General features: G+C 37.7%; 1 protein-coding gene across 14 annotated transcripts in view; it reads left to right on the top strand.

Moving 5' to 3' along the window:
- The window catches only part of PPFIBP2 (PPFIA binding protein 2), a 108,422-nt gene that overhangs the window by 53,703 nt on the left and 29,807 nt on the right, over window positions 1-24,912 (top strand). For 11 of the 14 annotated variants that reach the window (XM_065636526.1, XM_065636531.1, XM_065636530.1 and 8 more), the window contains 4 exons: window positions 4,703-4,792; window positions 9,087-9,200; window positions 18,788-18,919; window positions 24,051-24,233. In XM_065636526.1, coding sequence (XP_065492598.1) covers window positions 4,703-4,792; window positions 9,087-9,200; window positions 18,788-18,919; window positions 24,051-24,233 — 519 coding nt within the window. The remainder of the gene's footprint in view (window positions 1-4,702; window positions 4,793-9,086; window positions 9,201-18,787; window positions 18,920-24,050; window positions 24,234-24,912) is intronic. The other 3 variants (XM_065636539.1, XM_065636534.1, XM_065636533.1) reach the window with 1 other exon arrangement.

Here is a 24,912-nt window from a genome sequence, read left to right as displayed (position 1 = left end):
AAGCACTATACAATTAGTGTAGTTCTGTTCTGACAACAAGCTATATTCTGAATTGTTTCCTATTAAAATAACATGCAAGAAAAGTTAACTTTCCGTTCTTACTATTCTCTGAGAAGGCTGTTGAAAATAAAAAGAGCTGAGTCGATCAAACTTTTCTTCCCTTCCTTGGCATAGGCTTTTATATTTTTACTCATTTTCCCTATTTTAAATTAAAACTGTTGAATCATACTCTGAAGTCTGATTTTTTTGTGTCCTATATTCTGGAGGAATATTTAAGCCTTTTTCTTGGAAAATGACTCTGTAATGACTGGGTCATGTATGCGATACTTGAGCAGTCAAGTTCCCAGCAGCTAGCTATATTATGTTTGGGTTGGGGTAAAGAGCATGTTCCAGAGAGAGATTTGGAAACTAAAGATGAAGAAGAAATTGAAGCAGGTTATGGAATGCAAAAGCCTTTTTTGTTTGTTTGTTTCTTTTTTTTTTTAATAGAATTAGGAGCAACCATTTATTTGGAATTGTTTCAGGAAACATTTTATGTTAATATCTGATGCAATCTGATGGGCATTAAACTGTATCCAAAATCTCTATGGAGACTACAATAGAGGTACTTCAAGAAATTGCTTTGCAGCTCCCTTAGAACAAATATTTATGGTATACATGTGACTTTTCATCTGCAGTGGTACTACCATCAACGTAGTTTCAACCACCTTGCCCCAGCATATCTTTTCTTCTACTTTGTTATCATATGATATCATAAACTTTTTTACATGTTTTATGCAATTTCTCTCTTTCTTTGTAAGAAATATAATCAACATATTTAGCTTAGATTTGTGGAGCCAAGGTAATGATTTTGGGTCTTTAAGGCCACATCTTCTGAAATAACATATCTGTGGAAAATCTTGGTGACTCAGCCTTTTGATCATGTGGTTGCACAAGCCTAATGTTTGTTGTTTGTGAGCTCTTACACCAACTTGAGTCGTCTGTAGTCTTATGACTTTAGTGTTATAGGTCATATATTTAGTTGCTGCTGGTACGTGCGATATCTAACTACACTTGCTCGGTTTCCTCTCGGTATGGACTTTCACAACTGCAGAATGCACTCCAACCATCCACAGATGGCCTTGGTTCATGTTACGTTGTTTTATCTTGTCTTATGCGTGCCACAAAGATTTCCCAAGTCTTAAACAACTGCTGCGTGTCAATCAGCCACTTTTATTTAGCAGATCATTTTCTGTCTACTGTACTTTGTTGTACTTATCTGAGCACGCTCTGGCTGATCTACTGGCAGCGTTGATTTTTTTTTTTTTTTCTTCCCCATTTACTGTTCACACAAGTGTGATTCAGTGGGCTTTACATGGGTATTGAGTACTGGAGTTCCAGCAGAGGATATTTCACAGTCAGTCAGTGCAGCAGACATCATTGGAGGCTATACCTTTGGTAAATGTGAGTGTAGTAAAATATGTTATTTGTGATTGGGTGTTGAACTAATCCTTAATTACTGATTATATAAGATGCTGAACTCTTGTTTTGCGTTCATGACAGATTGGTTACATAAAAATGTGCTGGCAGTAAGTTAACTCGCTATGCTTGTAAGGCTGGGGGGGGGAATGGTTACACAAGTGGTTACAGGTATATTTCTTAAATCTGGCATAGGAAAACAGCAAATGACAGCAGCAGAATGGGTGCCAAATCTGCCTGGCTAGACGATCTTCATCACTAGCTTTTGTCATTAAGAAGATATTTTCCTGCCTAGCAGTGTGCCGTTCTTCCCTGAATGCCTGATGTTTTAGGTGCAAGATAGTTTTCGTTACCATCATATGAGCCAGAGACATACTGGGGAAAGCCTGTGGGCTCTCCATTGAGAAAACTCATTTAATGGTGTGTAATGGAGTTTTAACCCTAATGGAAACCTAACTGGCAAGGCTAAAGATTTTGGATTCTAAAGTACAGTATAAGAATTTGCTCTGCACGTGGATTAACAACTCAGGCAGAGTGGCTGGCAGTACGATTAAGGATGCATAGCTGAGCTCAAAGAATTACCTAGGCAGACTTACAGACATGCATGTTGTTTACTTATGGGCATTCTTTATTTTCATTATAGTACCACAAAAGTTAATAAGGAATGAACTCTTAAGACCATATGGACTGATAGACTGACCAACTTTTAATATAAAAGGTTAAACTGAAGGTGCATGTTTAATAAACACAGTGTGTGTGTGGGGGGGGTATGTCTGGGTGTAGCATTTTCTAAATAAAAGTTAATTTTTTAAATAAAAATTACATTCACATTCTAGGAAATATGGAAATAAATACTACGAGACAGAAATTATGCAAAATGAAAACTAGTCAGGAGAGGAAGAGGGAGTAAAATCACAATTCCTTTAAGGGCATTATGTAGTTACACAGTGCCACTGTAAAATGTATTAATTTGTCTGACACCTCTGTGTATAACTTATGCACTCAGACGTGCATATTTAGAGCCATTTCTGTAAGGTCTTGAATCTTAGTTGGACCTGCTATAAATTGGTCAAAAGCTAGTGAGAAAAGTACATTCTGATTAAAGATATTCTTTTGATCAATGCTGGTAAGTTGTGGAGTGAGGTTCTACACATTCTGTTCTTCAGTGTTCTCGTTGACCCTCTAAAACAGTGAATAAGGACCAAGCGTAGTAAATTTGTAGGTGATTCTAGTTAAGCAGAGCCTTTCAGCCACGCTAAAGGACATGATGAAAACCTAAGAAGAGCCCGATACACAGGAAAACAGTATAAATAATAGGATGCTATTCAGTATAGACTAGTGCAAGGTTATACATTTAAGCGGAAACAATAAGTAAACACAGGATGAAGAACAGGATGCTGGCTAAATAAGAGTATTAAAAAGGGATCTGGAAGTTATGGGTCCTAGACTGAAAATATATCAGTGTTAATATATGGCTGGCACAAAAATAAATATGCCCAAGGGTCTGTGAATAGGTTTTTTTCCACTCTTGCTATTTTCAGCTAGACTCCTCTGTTTACTCTTAGGCACTTAATTTCAAAAGTCAAAGAAAAATTGGTAAAGAGGAACCAAAGGAAAGCAACAAAAGAGATGCTGAAAAATTAGCCTGTGAGGAAGACAGGAAAACTCATGTTTCTTTAGCCCAAAGACGGACTTGCTAATTTAGACATCTACAGTCTTCAAATATGTAAAAAATTTCTGAAGTGAAGGACCTTTTTCTTGTCTGTGGTGGTATAAGAAATGGTAGGTTGAAGCTGAACAGATGATGATTCAGGTTAAACATTAAGAAAAATGTTCTAATGATGGGTAGCTAAGAAGTAGATTATCTGGGGAGGCTGTGTAATCCGTTTCTGGAGGTCTTTAGGAGTGGGCATGACAAGAATATTGCAAATAATCATCTGTCCTAGGATGGAATAACGAACCAGATGACCTCTTCAGGCACCTTTCAGTCCTGTTTGTTGATGTCTTTGTGATTCTCTCAATTCCTTTCAAAAACATCAGAGATAAGGGTGCCCAGCTCCTCACAGCTCAGCTTATAAAGATGTCACACTTAGATCTAGTTCAGCACTTTATGGCTTTTGGTTGGATAAATATTTGATCTCTTGATTTATGTTAATTAACATCATGTTTATTTTCATCATCTGTTTTACATTTGAGCCTGTAGACCTCAGTGGAGATTAAGAAGCCATTAATATATTTAATATTAAAAACATACTATTCACAAATGTTCAGCTGGAAAAAAATAGACAGTTGGGAAAGGAGGATTATGATTATATTGGTGCCATTGTACAAACAACTATAAATGAGTAGTCAGCTGCAGACTGCTGTAGTTGAAGAGAACTCAGTGAAGTTGGATACTTGCATTGGCTGAAAAGTCAGCCAAAGTGGTTTATTCCCTGGCAGAAATGCTTTGCCTGCGATGGAGCTGGGAAATGAACCACTAAGGGCTCATGTTACTTTTGATGCTTTAAGCAAAGAGCTCCCTTCCCACAGCTGCACAATGTTTTAGTATCAGGATGAAGCGGTGGGACTCTTCTAAACTTTTTAAAATAAATCGGCAGTTTTGTTTGTTGTTCTGGGGAGGTGTTGTTTGTTTGGTTTGGTTTTCGTTTGCACTTTTGCTTTGTTTTTTTAATTGTGGTGTTAGTCTCTGGAGTATTAAAATTCATAGGAAATGGGACATAGTAGTCAGGAACGGGCTATGTTTTAGAAGATCTTGCTCCTTAGAGCCATTTAGAAATCCATAAGTGATTACATGGCTAGAGTAGCTCCTGAATTTGATAATTTAAATAATTTGTTAACTGCTAACAAAAAAAATTAGACTTTTCTTTCCTAATTTCTAGGAATAGTATAATACATATGACGATCTTTACCATTTAAAAATAAACATTAAGATTCCTTGATGTTGGCAAAACACTGTTGAGACCAGGTATTTCAAATTAAATGTTTTATGTCTTGATAAGATGGTATTTCCTAATTAAGTGATAATTTGCTAGAAAATATTAAATCTATTCTTGTATCATTATTGATTACTGGAAATGAGAAAGTAATCAAAATCCATCTAAAAAAGGTACTACAAAAGGGTTCATGCATAGGAAATACAGTTTTGATCCATAGACACATTTTTACGTCAATTTTTATTAACTATTACTTGAATTTTTAATATTAACTGCAAAAATTCTTATAGCACTTTTTTTCCCCTCAGTCACAGGCGAATCATCATTCATCTAATCATGAAACCTATCAGGAAAGACTGGCACGATTAGAAGGTGATAAAGAGTCGCTCATATTGCAGGTATGTCTTAAAGCTATGTAGTTGGTATTCAGTGAATAAAAGCTGAAGTGACAAGTGTATTTTCTGTTAAATAAATGTTAGCAGTCACCAAATCTAACTGATATTCAATCAGGAATTAATTTATAATTTTTATAATCTATGTGATTGTTTTCGCGGTGGCGTAACTGGGCAAAGGAGCAGGGAGTAACAACAATAAGAGTGAGAAAAATGACAAGGGAAGAAAAACAACTTAAAAATAAAGCTGTGAAGTCCCAAGACAGTGCTGTGGCAGTGGTTCTCATTCTAGGTTTGCTAGGTTGTACCAGCTGAGTTTCTGGGTTCTGCATGCCACCATTTTTAATTAACCGGAAGACTGGTAGGCAGATAGAGCTGATATTTTTCCTGCTTGTATACTATACCAAAGTTGCTTTACATCATCAAAAAGGTTAAGGGGAAGTAAATGGGTAAAAAGAAAATTTGACAGTAAAACGCATATCTAAGCTCTTCCAGGTTTCCCATTTCTCAGTTTACCAAGCCTTTTTCAAACAGATGCCGTGTCCCATGTAATTTTTCCTCCTGTAGAAAATGTATGTTGTACAACTTAAAATAATAAAACTTAATTATTTTTTTCTGCATATTTTCACTATTATTAAACTGTATGTTAAATGCTTTTTAAAACTGAAGGTGGAGATTCTTTAAATGGTCTTTCCATATACTTTCTTTTTACACTTACAAAAGCATATTATAGGCATATATGTTTATATCAAACAAAACTATACTGGGTAGGTGTCCTCCCTACTTTCAGTTACTAGTTTCTGTAAGCATGTTTTATCCTGTATGTTCTGTTCTCACTTGTGTTAATTTACTGAGCAGAATTCTCACTGCTGTTTTTAAACAAACAATAAATGGTTTGTGAAACATAAGGTTAGGCTTGGTTGGATTTTTTGTTACTGTTAAACTAAAATTGTTATTACCAAATTTAGAAAAAAAAAAAAAAGTCCTGAATGAAAAACAAACTTATGGTTGGAATTTGAGTGTTTAAGTGTGTGCTGCAAATTCCCTTTTTTCTGATGGAGAATCAGGTTCGGAGAGACAATGTCACAACTGTGATTTATTAGAACACCTTTTATTAATCAAGCGGTTATTAACTGTCATGTCTTGATTCACACAGTACATTCACTTCTCACACAGTTCACTCACACATGAGCAACTCATAATTGGAGCAACAATTAGGAGGCCAAACCCAAGTGTTTACTCAGAAGCAGAAGGTTGTACTGATGCACCTGTGGCTGTGTCCCTGAAGGCCTTTGTTTCATCACATGTGTGTACAGTCCTGTAATCTTTGTCTGCGGATAGCAGCCACTGTCATCTTGGATGTGGTTCATGCTATACAGCTGGTTGGTGGTGGTCATGTGTGCTGGTGGGCTTGTACAGATTTGGCAGAATCTTGGTGCTCAAAGTGTATCAGCTTTTGTGGATTTAACAGGACAGCTACTCTCCAGTGCTTTTAAGTTCCTGAAGACTGTTCCAGGCTATGGCTCAGTATGTACTTTTCCTGTCTTTGTGCTGCTGATTTTTAGTAACTATCCAACCAGGTATGTACCCAAAAAGTGCAGCCAGCCAAGCTCACAAAGAAGGGGTTTTTATAACATAGACTGAAGATTTGCCTAGTTTTTTTTCAAAAGAAGTGGAGTAAAATCAGATGTAGAAATCGTGTCTTTCTTGCCTTTTACTCCCATCACACCCCCATCAAATCAAGAGGCTTAGCCAATAGTTATGCATTTTCCTGTTCCACTGCACAGTGTTGAAGTAGAACTCTAAAAACCCCAGGCAAATAAGATAGATGAAAACCTCAGTCTGGTAGATGAACATCAACAACAAGGTGCCAAGGTGGAGCTGGGGTCAGAACCTGGTTCACACCAGTTCTGTATATGCTATCTAGGCAGTGGAATATGAGGAACACAGGCAAGTCTCACAATGAGGTTACTGTGGCCTGAGGGAGTCTACGGGTACAAACCTGGCTTCTGGGTGTGACCATTGGCATGAAGGATGAGAAAGTGATGGGAAACAGGGCACCTTTATTCTATAGCTCGTGCTGTGTTGTGCCAGTGCCTGTGGTCCACAGCTGGAACCTGTAGGGAGTACGGGGCTGGGAACACTCCAATCCTGCATCAGACTTGCTGCAGAAGCTGCAGTACAAGGCACCTTGTCATGGGCACAGATAGTGCCCGCGATCTTTGTCCCCCAGGAATGTGTCAAACTGCACCTTGAAACCTGTGTCCACTCCTCAGTCTGTAGTGGAGGCTGGAAATGGTACAGCAGCGGGGATCAGCTGGGATGCCTTCTTACAGCTCAGCGCCTGCATAGAGGAGCTAATATACTTCTTTAGGTGTTTGGTTTGGTTTTGTTTGTTTTCGTTGTTGTTGTTTTTTCACAAAGATGTTTTAAATCCTTATACTACTTGATTCTTAGCGAATTGTTCAATATGCCCCACTTTTATAGATACTTACAGAAAAAGTGTTATCTGTGGGCTGACTTTTGTGGGTGTTGCACTATTATAGGCAAGACGGACTTGCCAGCGTAGCGTACGCTGAGGTTATGTTGTGTGTACAGCCTGCTGAAGAGTCTGGCAGATGTGATCCTGAACAAAGGGGAAAATATGAGCTCAAAGTGGCTAATGTGCCTCTCAGCCCAACTACTGGAACATCTAGCACATGCTTCTAAAGCTGCTAAGGTTTTACTAAATTCCTTTGCAGGTCACATTTAAGATACAGAGTTTCCCTTACAGGACCCTTTAAGTAGAGCTTGTTTTCTTTCTCTGAAACCTGCATCAGACTGAAGGAGAGAATTCAGTTTGTTTCTTCTTGCTTTCTGACCTCGCAGAGTTTGTGTGTGTACCATCACTTATTTAATGGGAGCAAAACAAAAAAGTAGATAAACAACAGACTTCCTTGCGGGGAGTTCTTCCCCTGCCCCAGCTCGGATGTGTCCTCCTGCCATCTGTGTCCACCCACTCCTTCCTATCATCTCTCTCCTGCATTCATCTGTACTCAGCCCTAGAGCCAACTACTTTAAAGGCATAAAAATAAATAGACCTTTCTCCCCCCCTCCCCCCATTTCTCTGTTTCTTTCCCAGGCATGCTTTTGATTATGTTTGCAGGTAAAACAAATACAGATCACCCAGTCACACCCTCTGCAGCTTCCCTGAAGTGAACTCGGTTGTTCATCAGTTGGGTTTTAGAAATGCTGCATAGTGGGTACATCTTAAAGGTTTCACTTCCACATATTGTACTTGTTTTTTTAACTCTAAATAAAGGTGTTGCAGGGTTGGATGTGAGAGCATAGATAAGGTTTTGTTAAGGCATTTCATTCGGAGTTTAAACACCTAAGGTTGCTTTTTTGTTTGAGATAACATTTTCCTAGTATAATCAAGGCTTTTAGATAAATAAATAGTAACAATGAATATACAAAGTGTATGTGCTGCTTAACATAGGAATTAATACTTGTTTTTCTTCACATCTTTCTAATGTCACCCTGAGTGTAGTTTTTTCAGCTTTGCAAGCTTTGAGTTCAGCTGCTGGGCTTTTCTTATTACGTCCTCACTGGTCTGTACCACCATTCCCACAGTTCTTTACCAGTATTGCTTATTGTTTCTTTTCCTGGGATTCATTGTCTGTATCTCACTTCTTTTGCTTTCATGTTTTGGCTTGCAAAGCCTGGGAATTTTTCTTGGAATAGAACTTTGCCTCTGCTAAAACATGCCTTTTACTCATTGCATTCTTTGTAACTTCAGAACGCTTTATTGATAGGTAAGCTGTATTTCTGTTCTTGTAAGAAGTAAAGTAATTGGTTGGTTTCCGAATGAGCAGTTTTATTGTTTATCCGTTTTAGGGAGTGAAATGCCAATGGAACCTGAAATGGCAATGCATGCTCCAAAGCCACTTAAAATATTTTTAGTATCCTATGTTCTTGTTTGTTGCATTGTAATTTTTCAGACTTTTGCATGAACTGACTCGGGCTACATATAAGTAGTCTTCCATCTCTTCTAGAAATGCTCCTCTTTTTTTATATTAAAACAAAATAATTGGCGGGTGGGGAGGGGCAGAAGGCGGGGTTGAAGCAAAACATAGGTAAGACTGAAAAATTGTCTATCTTGATAGAACAGGTTGTTCAGTGCACAAAATTATTAAACCACTAAGGACTTTAAAGAAGAACTTGCTTTTAAAAATGTGCATTTGGATGTTGATTGTATAAGGTAATTGAAACTTATTTACAGTCAGTTCAGTAGCATTGTGCTTCTCTTCTCAAATTACAGGTGAGCGTTCTTACAGACCAGGTGGAAGCTCAAGGAGAGAAAATCCGGGACTTAGAAATCTGTCTTGAGGGGCATCAGCTGAAACTGAACGCTACAGAAGAAATGCTTCAACAGGTAAAAATCTGTATTGGAAAAATTATTGCATAATCTTCTCCAACAGAGGGTGAACATACATGGTCAGCTTGCCTGCATGTCTGAGTGACTTTGGCAACAAGATAAAAGAGGGAAAAAAAAGCCTCTTTTATTGTTCTCTTGCCGCTTTGCACTTTTTTTTTTTTTGCAAGAAATGTTTCTTTGTTTTCTTGTTGCAGAGACATTTTACTGCCTGGTTGCATAATACTCTACGTGGCAGCATGTAAAATGAAACTATTGTGTCTTATTTGTACTGTGCTGACGAATTAAGTTTGGACATGGTTGAGTAACTGGTTAGACAGGTTAAATGTATCCAATATATGCAGGAGTTATAGAATTAAGAAGTTTTATTTAAACATCTTCTGTTTTCATATGACTTTGAAGCTGAACGGGTACAAAGTTGAAATTAACTACTGTCTCAGGTTTGGTTCGATAACCATTTTTGCTTAATTTAAAAGGTTTCCCCTTATTTTTGAAAGAAAATTAAGATATAAAGATGTATTTTTCTTTGTTTCAATCACAGTTTCAGGCTATGAGATTTAATTTTTGCTCTTTCATGTTATATGTTGAGGGAGCACAACAAATGATAAATTAAATACCTCACATTGCACGTGTTACTGCAGAGCTCGTGGGTCTGTTGATGCACAAGAACTTTCCTGGTGCATTTTTCTGTTATTACAGGTGCAGATCATCCACTGGTAATACAGTACATAGATCCCTCAAAATTTACGCCAGAAACTTGCAAGATAGATATTGCTCTTGATGAACTTCTTCCCGCCACCCAAAATGTGTTATAAATTTACTCTTTTAGTCTATGTGTAAGAGACACTTCTTTCTATGAACTATTCATAGCTTTAAATTATAGTTGCGTTAATCTACAAAACTTATTTTACTATGGTAAGGGTCTGTGTATGTAAAAGTAGCAGTTTCTATAAGATAAACTTGTATCCTAAATCTTTTAAAGTTATAGTTCTCCAAGCTTCTCTACAAAAGAACTTGTTCTTATACAACTTTTGCAGCCCAAAATGCCTCCAGCTGGGAAAAGCTTTATTCTCAAATGAGGGGACATTTTTAAAAAATGCAAATAGCGAGTGCATTTAGTTTTTCAGTGAGATCTGAAGTGAAAATCAAAGAAAAGTAACTGTTTAAATTATGAAAATCTGCTTTCAAACTTCAGGAAGGCATTCACAATAGAGTGTAGAAGTTTCCTATTTCAGTCTAAAACTAAATAGTTTTTCTGTGACTTCTGCTAAAACTGTTTATTGTTTCTCTGACTTAAAATTTTCTGCTCTGATAGTCTTCTGAGGAAACTGTGAATTTAAAGCTCGATTTAACAGAACACTGAAGCATCTGAAAATAGAATATAATATACATGTACATTGCTGTTTCAGTGAAAACGTTTGAATCTACCTGTCTGGCATTAACCACATGCACAAATTGCTGACAAAGCTGATCCTAAAGGGATAAGCTACAAAAGTCTGTACTAAAGCTAAGAAAGTCAGAGAATCTCCAAATATGTTTAACATAAACCTTAAATCTGTATTTTGAGATCACTTTGAGAGGTTGTAATTTTTGTCAAATCGAAGTAATTTCAAATTATATTATTTTCTGTACACATATTAGCAATAAGCTCAAATTTGTTGATTTTTTTGTGTCATAGTTTTGAGGTCTTACATTTGAACATAACTTACAGAAATATTGACAAGCGTGCTTGTTGATTGCTAAATTCCTGAGTGACTGATCTGTCATGCTTACAGCATATATGATAGCTCAACGTTTGGTTTGGTTTGGTTTTTTAAAAGAAAGAATTATCTAGGCCACAACTTGGCAAAGATTTGTGTTTCATTTTAATCCTATGAGTTTGTCCATTTGAACTTTGCGCAGAGACAGACATAAACAAACACATACGCTTAGGATTTTAATTTTAGTGTGAATGATGTATTTTCAATAACTGAGCCAAAATTAAAAAATACCTCAGTTCTAAACTGAATGTATTTAAATTTATGTTCTCACTGGAATGACAAAAAATGATGTTGAGTTAAAATTTTAGTTTTGTGAACAGTAAGAAGATAAAATTAAGTGAAATAGTAGAGGATGATGAGGGACAGGTAGTTATGGTGTCTTTCTCACATGGCTTACATCTCCCAGTAGACAGTGAGATATGGAAAACCCAAGTTAGGTCCCTCAAAATCTCAAGTCAGAGAAATTACACATTTATTATTGCTCAAAAGAGGGCCCTATCTCCTTTAATTTATTTTCAAGGTTCTTTCCTCAGTTCATCTTGTTGAAAAGATTATCATCTGCAGGGAATGAGTTGAGATTTGGAGAGAAAAGAATGACTTGATAATGTGAGGATGATGACGTTCATGTGAGATATGTGGCCAACAAGCCTTCTTGCAGTTAATTTGTCAAAAGTGGAGTGAGTATCTGGCCTCAGGGACTTCGACAGATTGATGGATCAGTCAGGTTTTGGTGAGAGTTGGGTTCAGACCTTCTCAGCCAGCAGTTGCCAATGTCCTGTACAAGTGCTCATGATGCTTAACAGAGAGATAAAACATACTGCAGTTGTCACTGAGTTTTTCCAGTCAAAAGTATCTAGTGGGTCTCTCAAGACAGTATTTATTTATTTTTACCATAAACAAATGTATTTCTAATAAGAAAAAATAACCTAGTGCTATGTGCTTACACAAATCATCTTTCTTTTCAGAAAGACTTCTATTATCTTCCTGAGGTCCATGTATGTCATGGTTTAACCTGAGCTAGCAATCGAAACCATGATAGCCACTTGCTGATCACCCCCCGTCACCTCCCCCCTACCCCACTTCTAAAAAGGGAGAAACTCTTTTTTTTACCTTTGTGAACTTAAGTCAACTGCTTCTTCTAGATGGAAAATGGAACAATAAAGATAATTGCCCTAGCTTGAAAAATCTCTAATGTATATTGGTAGAACTAAGGTAACTGCAGTATGGATGTGCATATTGTTTACTTATCTGGGAAACCATATACTTGAGTCCAGGATAAGCTTTGTCTTTTAAATTTTGGGAACTATAAGAAAAGTGACTCTTAATTAATTCTATGCCCAAAATGCTACAATAAAAACAAAAATCATACATTTTGTTGAGATCATTTAATTAAGATACCCTTTCTGTTGCGGAACTGCCAGATATGTAATGCTACCCTGCAATACAGTTTTTGCTGAATCTGTGCTAGCAGAGACTTGTCCACTTTGTCAGGGTGGGGTTACTGGCTAAAACTCTTCTGGCTTATGATTTATGCACAGTTGTTTTGAACCCTGCTACAAAGTGATCATGGAAACACTCCGGAAGCAACAGCTAAAATAAACTTTATGCAAATTACATAAAATGGCTGTTCAGCATTTAGGGTGGACATCCTGAGTGAGAAATAGTAGCAGCAGGCACTGTTGCTTCTTTGCAGAAAATCTTGGTTCTTCATCACTCTCAGAGAACAGCGCAGTGTCCCTTGGTCGAAATGTGAGCTTCCAAGAAATGGGTTGAGCCAATCTAAAGGCTACTGCTACAAAAAGGAGAAGGCCTCATTCTCCTTTCATCCTTCTACCTGTTCTTGACCATCTGCTTCTGCAACTTATTTTATACTGACTCTCATGCTCATCAGACTTTTTCCTCAATGTCTAGGAGAAAATTAACTTTGGGTTTAAAAAGAAGTGGATGTTTTCCTGCTGGGTTAGTGAGCTGAAACAGCTCACAGAAGAGGTCAAGGTGTGGCATAAGGACGATGGTGAGATGTGCATTTGACCTGGCTGTTTATGAAACCACAGCCAAAGAAAATACAGCTCAGCAGCATTTGAGAAACAAAAGAATCCTGTGTAACAGATGCAGAGATGCCCTGGTGTGCACAGCTACAGATAATGCTTGTGTGTTTTCATGAGATATGGTGCTTATGGTGTCAAACTCAACACTTTGCTTTTGTAAGGATATTTGTTCCACTACAGACTCTAATGAAGAAAAGGCATTTTTCACCTTGAAGGCATTTGCATTTGCTTTCTTTTAAACAAAGTAGGTATTTCGAAAACTTGTGAAAGTCAATGGTAAAATTTTAAATCAGTCCTTAAGTATAGTTCCTCCTTGGGACAAGAAACACGTTTCCCTGGTCACACTTCATAGTAAATGTTAAGAGAAAATTTTCTGGAGCATGACTGGGAGCAAGACATCTCACTGAATTGCCTTCCGGTGGGATCTCCATCACACATCGAATGTGTAAAGTATATGGAAATGCCAGCCTGTGTGAATAAGTTCCTGCCTTGCACCTTAGCATATTGTAATTAATGTCTTGAAATAAAACAAACCAAACAAAACAAAACAAAAAAAAAAGAGAGAAAAAAAACACAAGCAAACTAGAATTACCCTATGAAAACAATTTCTGCTGTCACAGTCCATTTGAAGTATATCAGCTGCTTTAAAATGTAAAATTACAGCCAATTTTAGAGAGAATGATGTCTACATGTCTTGTTCTAAGTTAGTTTGTGGTATTTCTAAGTACTTTCTTCCAGTCAATTTTAAGAAAGAAATATTTTTTTAAGAGAAGAGAGGATTTTGAACATCTGCTATGTTAGCCTTAGGGAAACCTCGCATCAACTTGCTATCAACTTTTCTTTCATGTGTACCATGTACAAATGTAGAACAGAATTGGAAAGCAAAAGTGACTTTTGCTCTATAAAGTAGCCTAAATTGTCCCATAACAGAAAGTACCAGCCATGCATAATGTAAACGCATTGGTGTTATGGAGTCTGTGCTGTCAATCTTGGCAGCTGTGTTAAGTCAGGTTGAAAAGTGAATTTCCTGCACATACAGATTTCACTCCACAGTTCTTTTGAGTGCATTTGTTATGGTAATTCTCCCGAGTTAGAATAGTTAGTTACCTCTTTGCTACTCCAGCGCTACATTGGATTTATTTAGCAGATACTAGTTCCCATGAAAGCTCTGTGGCATAACATGTAACAGCAGACACTTTGCTGGTTAGAATGCTGGTCTATGTGGAAATGTCTCTCCTGTACCTGACCTGTACCAAATCCTACATGTGATTGTACTCTGTGTTTCCATCTTATTTCTGACACATAGTTGCAAGAAGCAATCCAGGGGACTCTTGTCTGATGGCTGCATTGTGTAAACATGATTGTGTCCTCTATCAAGTAAATTCTATTGCAAAGTACAAAGCACTTGGCTTTAGGCTTCCTTCTGTCTTAAAAACACACACGGAAACTAAAATGCTCGCAAACAGGAGTGAATTTCTGTTTCTCACATCAGTTCATGGCCAACTTCTGTCTGGGTGCAAGGAGTAGGGGACACTGTGGCAGCCAGTGCCCTTTGTGAGGCACAGTGGAGAACTATTTAAAAACCAGCAGGTTAAAAGAATGCAGGGAGGAGCTGTACAAGAGTAGGAACTTGAATCCAATGCGTTCTAGTGTGTACCTGTTCTGGTTTTGCAGTTGTCTGATACTCAGGGGAGCCAGAATTCTATCTTGGTTGGAGAGTATAAATCTGGTATGTATCTGTTTGCTTCTCAGGAACTTCGCTGGCTGGCAAAGATCATTCCTTCAGCTTTCAATTGCCTGAGTTATCTGATCTTAGATGAATTTCAGCACTTGTTTATAGCATGCAGTAACTTCTTTCCAGCAGCTAGCTCAGTGTTTCAGATTTTGAAGTGTGCTCCATGCCGCTCTGGCTGTGAGGCGTTCAGGTTCTGAGTGTGCTCTCAAGTCGTACAGCTTATCTATACAGGTGAGCATTACACTGCTTTGTTATTTTACAGTTAACGGAGGCATGAATCTGCTCATCGGGCGTACGCAAAGGGCTGTTCAAATTGGCAGCGCAATGGGAAATTCTGTCCTTTCTGTTGCTTAACTATATAATGGGCAAATGATGATTTGGAGGGCTGTAATTCACTCTGTGCCACTGACTTGCACCACTTCATGGTGATTACACATGGACATTGCTCTCAGCTGTGTTTTCAGTTAAGCAAATATCTTGTTTCTACCACAGCTGACACACAGCACTTGAAAAGTGCAGTCCTCATTAGTGGTGGTTCTTGCTGAATTTTGCTTACCAGGTAGGTAGCTTGGTTGGTCGGTCTGTCTGTCTGTCTCTACTATTTTAATAAGGGTGAAAAGTATGAAATTCTTTGAGTGTTGCGTTTTATACGGTGCACAAGTGCAAAATGGGATCTTTGGGGTATTTTTTCTCCTACTTGACTAAAATCTTACTTATGGTTTCTCAATCTGTGTATGGCATGATTGTTTCTTCTGTTTTGTGGAGTGCTGAATATCCTGGAATCTTCTGTGCTTGCAGCTGGCAGCCTAGAATAGTGCAGTGTCCTATTCTTCAGCTATTTTCTGTCGTACTAAATTTTATAAGAGTTATGTATTTCCAAGACAACAAAATGTGAAAGTGAGATATACAGCACGTGCTTCAGTTTCATTGAGAATATTGAAAAGCATGATTAAATATTTTAAAAGTATATAGTGTGAATTTTAAAACTACAGTTGTGTTTACAAATAGTTTACTGTTTATTCATGTGTCTGGTACCTGCATATTGTAGCTTCTGCGTGACTTATCTTTGTATTTATTCTACTCTAAAATAGCTTTTTTCTTTAGTTTTCAAAGTCAAAAGTTGATTTAAAAAAAAAAAAGAAAAAAGAACTTTGACAAATTAATTTATAATACATTTTAAAATTAAAACCAAGTATCTTGTTTATAAATAAGATTCCCTAGAATATGTTCTATTTCTGTTCTGTATTTAAGCTCTTTAAGATTCCCCTAAAGCTGCTACAGTCCAAATTACCATTTTGCATGTCTTATATTATCCTTTTTGCTTTAAAACCAATAACATAAATTTGTATTTTCTTTCTGTACAATTGCATATTTATTCTGGCTGAATTCAAGTTGCATCATACCACTGAAATACACTATAATTTCTCTGTAACAAAATGGGTCACATTCTTAATGAGCTCTTCACTGTGAGCATCTGCTTGAAGATGAAAATAATTGCTTCCAGATGTTACCATTTCAAGAGGGGACATTTACTTTAAAGGGCACTTTCTTTCAAAGCAAAAGTTAGACTCTCTAGATGTAAGAGACATTGTCAGCTGTTTTAAATCAGTGTAGCTCCCTGGAAAACAAACAAGGGATAGTTAGCTATTTTGTCTATTTTAAGGCAAGAGTTTTATGCCAGTTTACACTAGCTGGGAATCTGATTCTCCAGCTGCAGAGAAAACAGTAAAAATTTGTTTGACTTGGTAAAAAAAAAAAGTCAGCTGCCTTTTTGTGCTCATTTATACCAGGCAGCACCTTATTGTTCACATGGAACTACCGAACTCGAAATGAGAGGAGTAAGGTGTTACTCTCCATTGCATAACGAAGTGTAATTTGGGAGCCTATAGAAAAAATAAGGGGTAACACAAGATGGTGCACGCAAAGGATAGATCTTCTGTTAAAAATCCCTAGGGGATTCCATGTCTCTTTGCCTTATTAAGAAATCTTCCTGTTGTATCATGGAACACCATGTCAGTGTCAGAAAAAAATTCTACATGTTGTTTCAGTTCAACAACGCATGGAGTTGGTCCATGTGGCCAAAGTCACTTCATCCTGCTCACCTTTCTGATGTTCAGCAGCCTTATTTCACGTCAAAGTTCTCATTTATAGCTATGTCTTCATTGGCAAAGTCTGCTACGTTAACAGCTGTATGGTTCCTGTTTCAATCTGGAATGGAATGGGCTTCTGGAACTCATGCAAATTGGTGTGTTTCTGGAAGATAGAGGAGTTATTTGTATTTTTAATTGTAATTTGTAGAAAGCAGCTACTAGTGAGATTTCATTAGGTGACTGCTACTTCGAGTGTCTCAATAAAAAAGTCAGTGCGCTATCTTTCCTGATTAGTGCTTGATTTATTTCATTCAGGAAAAAAGAACAGAGAGGCTACATTTCTGTTTATTTTCCCATCCATACGCAAATATAATTGTCAATGTCAGCAGGAATGGGCATGGCACTGGGAATAGTGGGTGGCTTAGATAATTGGTGTTGCAATGCAGATGCAAGTTTAGCACTATTTTTAATTTGGACAGTATTCCCCACCAGACTGAAACAATTTACATGTAAAGCAGATTTGGGTTCCAAATAAACTTTAACCGTATAATTTTTAAAATTTACTTTGTGGCTTCCTTGGCTCTAAGCCATAGTCTACAACATATGATACAGTTTGTGGAAGAGTTGAGAAAAGGGTGATGGACGAGGCAGTTTCTGATCACTCAATAACATCAGCATAGATCCAGAATAACTTCCGTTAAGTCATTTCCATGTAATTCAAAGCAGAATCTGCTGTGATTCCTCAGTGCATTTCATATGATCAAAACACCACTGTGAGTTATGAGTTGCCATAAAATTTTGCAACCATTTAGAAACCTACATTCTTTTGCAAAAATTAATTAAGCACTTGGAAAGTTACATATTGATTTTTTTAGTAAGGCTTAAACTCCCGAATGGCTTTTTTTTTTTTTCCTCTTTGAAAACAGAGGCCAACAGAAGCATTTTACATATCTAATACACTCTGTTAAATTTTGGAAGATTTTTTGCTTTCTGAAAACTGAAAGACACAATGAAAGTGTGACTTGAATGTTTTCCAAATACAGTGATATCGCTCTGTCCAAAGTGTGCCTTTCTCTGCAATCTGAAACACAGTCTTGGTTCACACAAGCAAAAGTCATGGCCACTTGCTCCTCCTTTACACTGTTACTCAGTTTAGACACTGCCTTTTAGAGTCCAGTTAGGGCATACACTGTTCAGTCACTGCTGTTCTCTCCATGGTGTGTAGCCTTCAAAAGTTAACAAGTACTACATGGTGTAAACTCTCATGTACTATTAGCATGACTGAAGAAATGTTGCTTGTCTTTGGCACTCTGTTTTGGTTAGGGTGCTCATTCTGTAGTACATACTTCCTTGAATAACATATGATAAAAAGTTCTAAAATGTTTCATTGTAATACTAAAATGTTGCTTTGTCTGATGAGTATTTTAGGAAGTAGTGAACCGGTTTGTAATGTGTCACGTGAAGGTCTCTACGGTGTTATGCAGTTTATGTTTGTTCAGCCTTAGTATTGTTTTCTGATTTAATGTCGCACCCAGGGATTAACTTTGCCACATGTTCTTGAAATGGGGAGTGAGACACAGTGGTTTAGTGATTAACACAGGAGACCACTTAGGTGAAAATATCTGCAGAACCTGAGTTCAAACAGTTCCAAGTGTACACACCGTGAAGAGAGGTAGAGAACTTTGCTTTCACATGAATTTGCCAATCACTCAATTATTTAGATTTTAGTTAGTTTTTCTTCTTGCAGTAAGCGCTTAAATATCTTGCTGTGGTGTTTTGTTGCACTGTAAAGAACTAGCAAGTGTGAATTTTGAAAAAGATAATAATTTTGCTTTTGCATTGAACGCATTAAACACTGGGGTAGAGACTTTTCTAGGGGTCTGCCAGTAAATCACATAGCATTCTGTTTGTGTTCAAATAAGTAACCGGAGAAAATGTTCTGCTTTGGTTTCAGGAGTTGCTAAGCCGAACATCACTGGAGACTCAGAAATTAGATCTAATGGCTGAAGTTTCAGACCTGAAGATTAAGCTGGTTGGTATGGAAAAGGAACAGAGTGAATATGAAGAGAAACAGAACAAAGCTGAGGTAAGTTTCTTTCATTAGCTTGTTTTATTTCTTTTTTTTCTTTATATCATATGTCCATGGTATGCTGTCATACACCTGGACTTTAGGCTGAAATCATCAGCATGCAATAGCATTTTCTGTGCTTACAGCACAGTCTGTATCACTGGTGCTGTGAATTCAATGAGGAATATGATTATGCATTTTTGGGATGTGGTTTCTTTTCCCCTCTCTCATTATACTTCAGAGGTTGCTGTTTGACTTTAATCAAGGCACAAAGTCCCTTCCAGAAGCATAAGTTACAAGTGGTGTTCACTTAACCCTTTCCTTTCCACAGCAGCTGCACTGGCCTGGCCGTGTGAGGCCTTCCAGAGCTCTTCTCTTTCCTTCTTCATGTGGCAGAGAAGACTGTCAGCTCAGTAGTGTCAGGGGTGCTGCAGGGTGTAGAGACCCTTTCTCATTTTAATGCGTTCATGGCACTTGGGAAGGAAAGGTGAGAGGCAGGGCATTTTCCCCAACTGAGCCTTTCCCCTTGTGGTTACATAATAAATAGTGGAAAAAAAAAAAAAAAGTTACTTGCATTAGAGGAAATTCTAATCTTTACTCCCCTTCAGATGTGGTGAGTTCTGGACATCAAAACAGCTTTGGTTTTTACGGTGCTTGTTAAGAAAGACAGCGTGAAACAGGGAATCGTATGAACAACATCCATTTAATGGTAGTGAACAGCAGGTGGGAGCTGGGAAGGAAAGTGATTATGATCAACAGTAATTCACACGAATTGTCATGTGTTGCCCTACTCAGTGGTCCTGTACAGGGACCAACTAGCACGAAGGATTACCTGGCCAGGGAGGACTACTAGGGCTGTGGCTTGGTCCAAGATTTATATGTTGTTGACCAAAAAAAACCACTTTCCACATTGACTTAGGAAAATTTGAAATCCAGGCAGTGTTAGAAAAATGTTTGCCCTCCATAATGTTGCTAGTGGAATATTTGATATCTATGCATAAGTAATTTACCTGCAGTGACATAATATGTTTGGGGTGTGTTTGGGTTTTTTTGACTTATTTATCCTCTGAAGTTTTCTTTAGAGATTAAAAGATAGCTTGAAGAGTGCAATTTCTGGCAGAGGTTGCAAGCCAGAGAGGCACCAGCTGCTGTTTGCACCAGCTGCTGTTTTTACCAGCTGCGGCCTTCTGATGCTCTTTCCCCCACAATTGTCAGTGTCTTGTGTACAGAAAGCCTAAGCACTCACTCTCATACTACCTGAAAATCTAAACAGGTCTGTGCAGATGGCAGCCTGCTCCCAGCAGCCACCTTCTGGAGGGGCCTTCAGCACCTCCCATTCATTACCTGTCGAAAACTGGGACCGGGCTGCTTAAATTCTCATAGGACATGCACAGTCAGCCTGGCTCCTGGAAAGCAGCAAAGCTTTTGAGTGTATTTGCACTAACAGGACTTTTAAGCGCCCCGTAGGTCTGGGCCTGTGATGAGGGTGAGGCTATGACCTGCTGCAACAAGGTGTGTGGCCCCCTTGGATGGAAAAGTTGAGTTTTACTGGCCTGGAAGCCTTTGTTGTATTGCTAAGTGATAGGAAACATTCCTGCTGAGATGGAAAACGACTCTAATCTGATGGAAAAGTTGAGAATCATTGTGTTAAGTGTGCCCTGAATTATTAACTACCCCAAGATGTGATTAGATTTCTGGCCTGTTGAAAGTCACAAACCTGTGTATACAAAGCGGGGAAAATGTATGTTTTAAGTAAAACTGTGGGAAATAAGCAGCATTGTTGATTTGCTCGTTGAGCCATTTTCCAAATTATTTCAGATTGTCCTGAATAAACCTTAATCCAGCTTGTCAAGATAAATAGGGCTTGTTTTCAGTCAAACTGGATGCCTACTTGAATTCTATGTTTTAACCCTATTTCAACTTCTTTTACTGTAAATTTTACTAATTTTCAATACAAGCATAATTTCAAACAACAGAATGAAATTTATTAATATATTTTCTTTATACTATTAGACAACAACTGCTACTTAAATTTGGTAATATCTTCGCGTGTCTTCCTGAACTCCTTGCCTCCACTGCCCAACTAGATCTTTCTAGTGAAAGATCTTATGTATGTGCAGAGTTTACCATTAGTTTGTTCTTGTTCATACATACACAGTTGTGTTGTGGTAACCTAATTGCTTCAAGTGAGACAGTTCTCCAAACTGACAGTGACTGAATGACATTAATCTTGCTGTACTTGTATCTCTCAATGTCATGGCTACTACAGCTTGCTCTTACAGTATATATGTAATGCCTCAAAATTTCAATTAGTATTTTTACATAAGTGGAACAAAGCTGTGGGTGACAGAACTAGAACAGAGACTGTAGCTGGCCAATTGCTGTTTTCAAGACTGAGTTGTCTGCTCACAGAGGTGAGCAGAAGAGTGATTTGATATACTTCCTACTGTCAGAAGTAATAGTCCTCAGTTTTCACCCTAGTGCGTTTGTTACAGAGGCATCCAGTAGTTAAACCATTTTAAACAGCCTGCTAATTATACTTCATAGCTGACCCTGCCATTTCTAAATATAATAACAGGCTCTAAAATGTTTAAAATTAAATGTGACATTGCAGAATAATTCAGCTAAAACATATTTGCTCTGTACTCTCATTTTGTGTCAGCTTATATCACAGCAGCTGTTTCCAGTCATATAGAATTTATCTGTAGAATTATTTCTCTGGTTGGGTTGGGAGGAAATAAAGCAAATTAAGATATCCTTCTAAATATGAGCAAGTTTCAATTTCAAGATTCATTTCACTTTATCTTGTGCAGCTGTGGTTTAGTTTTGGTTTTACTTAGCAGCAAAGAGTTTATCAAGCATCTCTAACCTCCTCTCTAAGGTATCAGTTTCACACTGGATGCCACTTGTCTCTGGCTCTTCAAAAGCACATGCTAAATTTAAAGTGCCATTTATTTATACATATAACACAGGGGCCAGGAGAACAGTTGGTCGTAAATGGACAGTCTCGCTCTTGGCTTTCTCATTTTAATTCCTTTTTTTTTTTTATAATCTACTTTCACCACAACGATGCGGTAAAGGTTGGTTTCTGAAATCCCACCTGAGGAAGTTTGTGTAGCTTTTCTCTTACTTGAGAAACCTTAGAAATTTTGGAAATGCGTTTTCTTGATGTAGTGATGTATGAGAGAGCAGTATTATGGAGTGATTAATGGCAGCCCAGATGCCTGCTCTACCTGAACACAGACAAAAGAAACACCTGTCACTATCAGGAGACTGGGGGATTAATTGTTCATTTCAACTTGCTTAACAGCCCTTCTTCTCCCCTACTTTTTCTTTCCTAGCATGGGATAAGTTTTGTGGGTTTTGCTTTTTCATACTGAGGATCTGAAGTTTGCTATAAGCTGCTGGGAAATGTTTTGTGACTCTTGTGTGGACGCCTCTGAATTAAGTACCTAGTGCGTAGTTACTTGTAATCTCAAAGAAACTGGAGCCACTGACTCCCACTCGGGAGGTTGGTGTGTTGTCTCACCTGAATCAAATTCAACATATAGTATGTTTGTGTTAGTAAGTTCTCATGCTGTGAAAGCATCTTGAACATGAGAAGCCTTTTCTACCTTGAAACTATAAACAACTGTCAGGCAGTTGTGCAGCTGGAATTCAACTGTTTCTCCACCATCAACCTCTTATCTTTCACTGGAATAAGAATTTCTGCCACTTCTGTACTCCTGAGTTTGCCCTGAGGGAAGTCTGTGTGGACACAGAGTGTTTCTCATTCCTGTTTTTAATGTAAGGCAAACCAGAAGAGAATTACAAGGTGGCAGCACAAGCGTTTCTGAACTCTCCCACGTTGCCACAGCTGGAGCAGCTGCCAGTTTGTGCAGCTTGTTTGAGCAGTGGTTCTCCAGAACCTCGAATGGGTTATCAGTGTTCTCTGTCAAAGATGAGCAGAGACTAAAACCGTGCTGCCTAAGAAAGCAAGAGATGGATGTGTGTCCTGCTGATTCCAATCTCAGTGAGGCAGTAGCCGTTCCCTAGCTTTGAGATTATTTATACATATATATATTTATATAAATATACACACATATTTATACATATAAGTCTCCAGCCAGGGAGTTGTGGTTACAGGAGCACAGTTGTGCATTGTAATGAAGAAAACAACAACAAAAAAATTATGTTCTTCTGTCCACTAAAGACTTTTACACTATTATGGGAGACGGATTAATCTCATCAAATTTATTCCACTTGAGGAATAAAACATATTGTTAATGTACATGTAAACATATTGTTAATGTACATGAAAATTAAGAGAAAGGCACTCCAAACCTGTAATACCTGGGAAAATACTCAGAGCTATTTGCTAATGAGTTATGGAATTTAAGTGAAATGTTAGATAGATTTTAATACTTGCCTTTGGTCTGCTTTATACAGCTGGATTTTGTGTGTGTGTCACTGATGCACACAAATCCAAAAAGCTGGCCAGCAATTCAGTGCACTTTAAAGTCATTACTTTTTCTTCTGCAGTATCCTTTGATTTCTCCTATGTATATTGCTTAATTCTTTCTCCATGTCAAGATGCTGCCCAGCTGACAAGCTGGGTAATGGAGTCATTCTTCTGACCCATGCTAGACCTGGAAACAGAACTATTTTACTAGTAAATTCTGTGTATAAATTGTGAAAGAGTCGGCTATGGCCTCAGCTGAGCACTTAGCAATTTCTTCCTAGTGGATGATTTGGAGGTGTAAATGAATGTAACAAGTCCCATTTCAGCAAAAGTGTGCCTCTGAGCCAGCATATTAAAATATGTTCCAATTTTTTCTCATATCTGACTTCATGTGACCGTGTACGTTTCCAAAAATGAGGGGCCAAATTCTGATCTTCACATTAGAATCAGAATCATGAATTAGTCTGGAATATAGATTCTGTTCTATTTAAACTGTAGCCTTCTGCAGTATTCCAGATTTATACCTGTTTACATTTACTTTATCAGAAGAGAAACACATAACCTGGCTCTTTTTAGTTTGCTTTTTATGTGCTTCATGTATTTCTTTGGGCTGCAACTACAGAAATATCTTATTTGTGTCATTTTCTTTCTCACATGTTTTGTTGTTGTTGTTTTTTCTTTTTTTTCCTTTTCTTCCCATGTTTTCAGTCAGTAGTGAACCTGATCAGTGAGCTACAGGAGCAGATGTGTAGACTGCAGCTGGAAATTAATAGTAGAATCCAAGAAAGAAAGTCTCAAGATAGGAAACCAGACTTGACACCTAATGGTCCTCAGTCAAGTTCAAGATCAGTGGTAGAGACTCTCAGCCAGAACAACTGTTCTCAGTGTGATGTACGAGCAGTACACCTTAGCAGAAGCCTGTGTATTGCCTCTTCTCTCCTCTTGCAGAAACTAAATTCCACTAACCAGAGCTATGTTGTGAATTATTGGCATTAATCTTTGTGGCTTTCATTAGCAAAGAGTGAGGTGGTCATAAAAATTAAAAACAAAACAACAGACACCCCACCCCTGCTTACTGAGACCAATTTGTTCTCCATTGATATCTGTCTACAAAAGCACAGATATCTCTAAGACTCAGTCACCTCTTTCAGGTTTTTTTTTTTAATGGTTTTAATTTTACTGGTAGGTCTGCACTGCTGGTGTGGTGTGGTTGTTTTGTTTGTTTGGTTTTCTTACTTTGGGGTTTGGGGTTTTTTTTCCCTTAGTTGAGATTTGTCTGTGTGATATGCAGCATGCTGGCATGGTTTGGTAGTTTGCTAATCTTCCTCACAATGTCACCCTAGCTGTGCATGATGGTGCACCCCTACCAGTCCTCTGATCACAGATTAATTCCTGAATATCTTAAAAGCTTAACACAAGTATAAAACACAGTTTCAAGTATCTGAAATGTATTCTGTTAGAATGATAATGTTAAAGTGAATGAAAAAAGCCATAATAAAAAATAATCTGCTTGTACCTTTAAAACAGCAAATGCAACACATTTGTTTTTATTCTCTCACATTAGCAGTTG

This window comes from Caloenas nicobarica, chromosome 5, assembly GCF_036013445.1.
Source record: "Caloenas nicobarica isolate bCalNic1 chromosome 5, bCalNic1.hap1, whole genome shotgun sequence".
In the NCBI taxonomy this organism is placed as follows: domain Eukaryota; kingdom Metazoa; phylum Chordata; class Aves; order Columbiformes; family Columbidae; genus Caloenas; species Caloenas nicobarica.
Note: the sequence above shows the minus strand (reverse complement) of the source record. Positions and strands in the feature narration are given on the sequence as shown.